The sequence below is a fragment of the Schistocerca cancellata genome, chromosome 4 (genome assembly GCF_023864275.1).
Source record: "Schistocerca cancellata isolate TAMUIC-IGC-003103 chromosome 4, iqSchCanc2.1, whole genome shotgun sequence".
Lineage (NCBI taxonomy): Eukaryota > Metazoa > Arthropoda > Insecta > Orthoptera > Acrididae > Schistocerca > Schistocerca cancellata.
The window spans coordinates 592,996,470-593,002,469 of record NC_064629.1 but is presented as its reverse complement, the minus strand read 5'-3'; the positions used below and the strand labels follow the sequence as shown (position 1 = coordinate 593,002,469).

Sequence of the window (6,000 nt, the reverse complement as noted above, 5' to 3'; positions counted from 1 at the left end):
ATTCTTTAAGTTGCGGCACTGGAAACTGCGGGGTCACTCATGCAACTGCAGTATGTCACTAGCAGTGCGACACTTTTGTTGCGTGTGTGAACCTACCTTAGGAGGGATGACAAAGCTCATAGTAGTCTGCAAGTTTGTAAACGATTTACAGAAAAAGGAATACTAATGTAAAAGTATGCTTTGTTAGTGTCTTGTCATCATTGCTGAAATGGTTACATACAACATATTATCTCACTTTTAAGGATTGTTCACGTCTACAGTAATTAAAAATCAAATATTTACCCATCTGATATTATTTCTCTTGCATTACATTATTTTGGAATACTGACATAAGAAATGGAAAAGCATTCTGAAAGCGTAAGAATTTACAGCGACGCCACTTAATAGCTGCAAAGGCTCGTGGTGTTAGAAAATTAAAAGCTATTAATTTTTAGTGAAATGGCGAGAAGTTGCATCACTCGAGCAACGACAATGGAATTTGGCTCTAAGTAGTTTCTCTGTCGCCACTTAAGAAGCGCCAAATTAGTTGCACATTGGAAATGTTTCAGTTATTGCGCTATATCTTGTACTGATAATCTTTGAGACGGCCAGCACCTTGTGGGTTGGGCAACAAATTTTTCTCAAACAGTGCAAGCTCTTTGAAGCCGATGACGTTAACGACAACAGATTTGTAGTTTCAACTTGACGTGGCACGTGTTTGTTAATTCTTGGCTTTAATGCTGCACAAGTGTTAAAGAATAAGTACTGTGTAACAGTATTTACGGAATACGAGTTCGATTTTAATATATCATTACAATCATGGGACTGACAATATCAAGTGTTTTGACAAGACTCTTTGGGAAGAAGCAGATGAGAATTTTGATGGGTAAGGCTATAATGTGATGTTAAAAGTGCACACACACTCATTGTGATACAGTGGATCTTCATATTTTGATATGCTGACTCCCTATTGAAGTTTTCTGTCGTAGCCTGTTTTTGGTCGCTTGCCCTATCTTACGTGTGTAACAGAAAAACCTCTGTATTTCTGTCATGGAATGTAATACTTCACTTGCCAGTGCATTTGCTTTGATTCTTGTTTGTATAGTGGTAATGTTTTCAGCAGTACTCAGGTGCTTTCTAAGTGTTCGTCGTAGTTTGCCCTTTGTATCCACCGAAATTCCGCCGAGTTAATGCTTGGCTGTTGGAATTTGTATCGTTTTGGTATTTATGATTACGTGTTCCATATCGTGTGACTCGTGTTATACTGTTGTTTCCTTTGGTATTTTGTAGCTTTACCACATCCTCAGTCGTCTGATGTCAGTTTTCTGTTCGTTATGATTGTGTTTGACAATGGTTATACAAGAAAACTTTTTTACATGCTTCAAGTACTGATCAAGGAATGAGGTTGTGGTAAATGCCGGTTTACAAATGAAAGTTCATTTCACTCAGAAAATGTTGCTATGTGCTTGACATTATTAAACTGATTATTTTAATTTTAAGTCTTGCTTCTACAACAAAATTTGATTAATGTAATTCAGCCATGTACAAACCATCTTCTTGGAAATTCAGCTTTGGGATAGTCTAGGAGCTTTCTAAGTAGGCTTTCATGGGATAGTTTGCCTGTCTATTCAAACGTATGCCTGTCCAGTTCTTCAAGCATCTTTGTGACTCCCCCCCTTGGGTCAAACAAATGTGTGGCAATTTGTGCTGCACATCTTTGTATCTATTTGACATCGCCTGTTCTAACCCATGTGATACAGGTCTCAAACACATCAATATTGTAAGGTGGGTTGCATGAATGTTTTGCAAACAATCACCTCTGTAGACTGGCTGCATTTCCCTGGTGTTCACCACAAATGAACTGCATTATGGCACCTGCTGTACTTACAACAGAGACTATATTATTGTTCTGTTTCTTACCTCTACAGATTGTTAGAGTTTGGGTTAACAGATTCCAACAGTGGCTCACTGATATTGTATTCATAGTTAACAACCAAACTGTAAAAAATATGCACCAAACTGTGATGCCACAGCATCCAATAACATAAAGTCACTGGTCAAACCTGTCCACTAGTTTCAAATATTCCTCTTGTACTCCTAATTCTGTGTCGCATGAGAAAAGTCTGCGATTGCTATTAATATTATTTCCTGTGAACTAGAACATGTGCTCAGATATGCTATAATTTTTTTTCTTTCTTCCCCAGTGAACTGTTAAATGGGGGACTAAAAGTTTAGTTGCTTGTGATGTCACCTCTGTTTAATTATTTGACTTTTATTGTCAGTTAAGGTGACACTTATCACTTAAAATAGGCTTAAATTGTTTGTGTATGGAGGGATGAGGGCAAAAACTTAGCATTGGGATCTGAACATCACATTAAACTGTAGTCAGCTTATAACTGGAGTGAGCTGTTTCTCAGGTGGGTAGGAAAGGGCATATAATACTAGCATTCTAACCCTGTTCAGAATGTCATTTGTGCAGCAACTGATTTCAACACTAAAATATTTGATATTTATTTAGAAGATGTAATGGAGGAGAAACCAGTGTCAGGTTGAAGTTGTCATATGACTTATTTATACATCTGAAATGAATTTACTTAGGGTCACATTTGATTAATGGCGATTTTGTGGTGTCGTGGTCTGCATACTGGACTGTCGTTCAAGTGGAGTGGAGTTTAAATATCTGCCATGTCTAGAGTTTCTCTGAGACAACTAGATCCATTAATGTGACTGTTGAAATAGTAGTTTGGAAAAGCTATGGCTGATTGCAGACTTGCTCTGTGTCCGGTCAGAGATTGGGCACTGTCTCTGCAACCTCAATGACATGGTGTTATACTTTGACCTTCCTTGTTATTGACATGGTGTTATGCTTTGACCTTCCTTCTTCCAGTTACAATTTTTCATTTTCCATGTGTTAATTCATAAGTATCGCATTAAGTCTTAAAAAGAGGTTAGTGCTCTGCTGTTGGGTATGGCTGTAGCTGCACAGATGTGTTTCTCACAGGTGGCAAAATAAAAGTTTTCGTAGAACTTGCTGTGTTTTGGTTATTTGTGGCATATGTTTACTAGCCCAAATAGATCAAATAGTTGCTACGCAGAGGTGATGAACACAGGCACAGCAATGTATTGGCTGTCAAATACACCATACAGCTTTTTAATGTTTATTTTGCAAGTCCTTTTGAAGTACACATTTGATAATGACTTTCTGGTGATGCTGATCTGGTCCTTAACCATTTACCCATTAGGCCCATTAATGTGTTGCTTTTATATTTAGTTATTTATTACAAAATAGATAATGTTTCAAAGTTTCACTGACCTTCAAAGTGGTCACAAGCATAGTGTATAACCCGTTGCCAGCAATGTGGAAGTCATATGATACTCTTAGCAGTGTCAGTTGAGTAGACAGTTTGAGCGGCGCGGTCTATTGCCCGACGAATTTGTAGCAGTTCTGAAGCAAATGCCGTGAAGTGTTTCTTTCAGTTTAGAAATTGAGTTGAACTCAGTCAGGGAAGTGGAGTAGGTGGTATAGCACTTAGCAGCCCCATCAGTCAAACAAATCAGTAACAGCTTCCACTCTACGTGCGTGAGCATTGTCCTGCAAAGTGATGGTCAGGTCCTGCAGAAAGTGTCATCACTTGTGTCTCGAAGCTGGTCAAGGTTGCATTCCAAAAATAAACAGCATAGAGACAGAAGTGATAACACTTTCTGCAGGACCTGACCATCACTTTTACAGGACAATGCTCATGCATGTACAGTGAAAGCTGTTACTGATTTGTTTGACTGATGGGGCTGCTTAAGTGCTATACCACCTGCTGCACTCCCCTGACATAAGCCCTAGATTTCTAAACTGAAGGAAACACTTCATGGCATTGCTTCAGAACTGCTACAAATTTGACGGGCAATAGACCGCGCCGCTCAAACTGTCTACACAACTGGCACTGCTACGAGTATCCTACGACTTCCAAATAACTGGCAACTGGTTATATACATTGCTGGTGACTACTTGAAGGTCAGTAAAACTTTGAAACATGTATCTATTTTGCACAAGCTGTAAATAAATAGTTGCCACTATTAAAGTTCCAACCCTCATATTTGCATGTTTTTCTTTAATATTATGATTAAAACAAATTTTACTAAATATCATTTTATACCATCTTTCATTTTATGCTTTTTATTGATTACACAGTTGGATATTGTCAGAATACAGTTCTTGTTAACTGCCCAGAATCTCGGGTCAGAGGAAACTTAACATCACATCATGCAATAAATCTCCCTGACCTGGGATTCTGCGAGTCTTCTTCAAACTCTCCACATTTCCTAAACCTCACCAGTCCTTTGATGGACCCCTCTTTCTTCCCCTTCAGCCCTTCTTCCAGAATAAAAGGCAACTGGCTCAGAAAGCTCCCAGATGTCTGTATGTTTTTTCCCCTGCTGCTGCTTTGTGAATAGACTTATCTGTCCAGTTACATTAGATCTTCAAAAATTGATTATTTTTGTTTATTAATGAATATAGTTTGATTAAAAGTACTTGATATTTGAAACTTAATCCCACAGAACCTAATTCCACCAATCAGAAAGTCTGAATGTCACCTGCAAATGCCGGTGCTTCGTAACAAGGTATCAGTTAAGTTCAGTGTCAGGATAGTGTTGTGTACCTGTCTAATTCGTTATCAAGCTCTGCTGGCGGCCCATTTAACTACTGCTGGTCACAGTCCCCAAAACTTTGTTCTCCCTCTATTCACAGCATGCTTGGTCTTGTAAGATCCTTGACATCCAATGTGGTAACACTGCAGTACCATGTGACAAACAGCAAATAACAAATGGTTTTAATCAGAGTTAAGCTATTCATGATTGTCATTTTAAGCTATTCATGATTAACACTTCCTCCCCCCATGAACCATGGACCTTGCCGTTGGTGGGGAGGCTTGCGTGCCTCAGCGATACAGATAGCCTTACCATTGGTGCAACCACAACAGAGGGGTATCTGTTGAGAGGCCAGACAAACGTGTGGTTCCTGAAGAGGGGCAGCAACCTCAGTAGTTGCAGGGGCAACAGTCTGGATGATTGACTGATCTGGCCTTGTAACACTAACCAAAACGGCCTTGCTCTGCTGGTACTGCAAGGGGAAACTACGGCCGTAATTTTTCCCAAGGGCATGCAGCTTTACTGTATGGGTAAATGATGATGGCATCCTCTTGGGTAAAATAGTCCCCCATTTGGATCTCCAGGCGGGGACTACTCAGGATGACGTCGTTATCCAGAGAAAGAAAACTGGCGTTCTACGGATTGGAGCGTGGAATGTCAGATCCCTTAATCAGGCAGGTAGGTTAGAAAATTTAAAAAGGGAAATGGATAGGTTAAAGTTAGATATAGTGGGAATCAGTGAAGTTCGGTGGCAGGAGGAACAAGACTTTTGGTCAGGCGAATACAGGGTTATAAATACAAAATCAAATAGGGGTAATGCAGGAGTAGGTTTAATAATGAATTAAAAAAAAAAATAGGAGTGTTGGTAAGCTACTACAAACAGCATAGTGAACGCATTATTGTGGCCAAGATAGACACGAATCCCACGCCTACCACAGTAGTAAAAGTTTATATGCCAACTAGCTCTGCAGATGACGAAGAAATTGAAGAAATGTATGATGAAATAAAAGAAATTATTCAGATAGTGAAGGGAGATGAAAATTTAATAGTCATGGGTGACGGGAATTCGGTAGTAGGAAAACGGAGGGAAGGAAACATAGTAGGTGAATATGAATTGGGGGGAAGAAATGAAAGAGGAAGCCGTCTGGTAGAATTTTGCACAGAGCACAACATAATCATAGCTAACACTTGGTTCAAGAATAATGAAAGAAGGTTGTATACATGGAAGAAGCCTGGAGATACTGACGGGTTTCAGATAGATTATATAATGGTAAGACAGAGATTTAGGAACCAGGTTTTTAATTGTAAGACATTTCCAGGGTCAGATGTGGACTCTGACCACAATCTATTAGTTATAAACTGTACATTAAAACTGAAGAA

At 39.2% G+C, this 6,000-nt stretch overlaps 1 protein-coding gene across 1 annotated transcript in view; it reads left to right on the top strand.

The window, feature by feature from the left end:
* Positions 1-598: 598 nt before the first annotated feature.
* LOC126183413 (ADP-ribosylation factor 2) overlaps positions 599-6,000 on the top strand; it is a 45,617-nt gene continuing 40,215 nt past the window's right edge. The window contains exon 1 of the mRNA XM_049925363.1: positions 599-865. Coding sequence (XP_049781320.1) covers positions 799-865 — 67 coding nt within the window. The 5' untranslated portion in view covers positions 599-798. The remainder of the gene's footprint in view (positions 866-6,000) is intronic.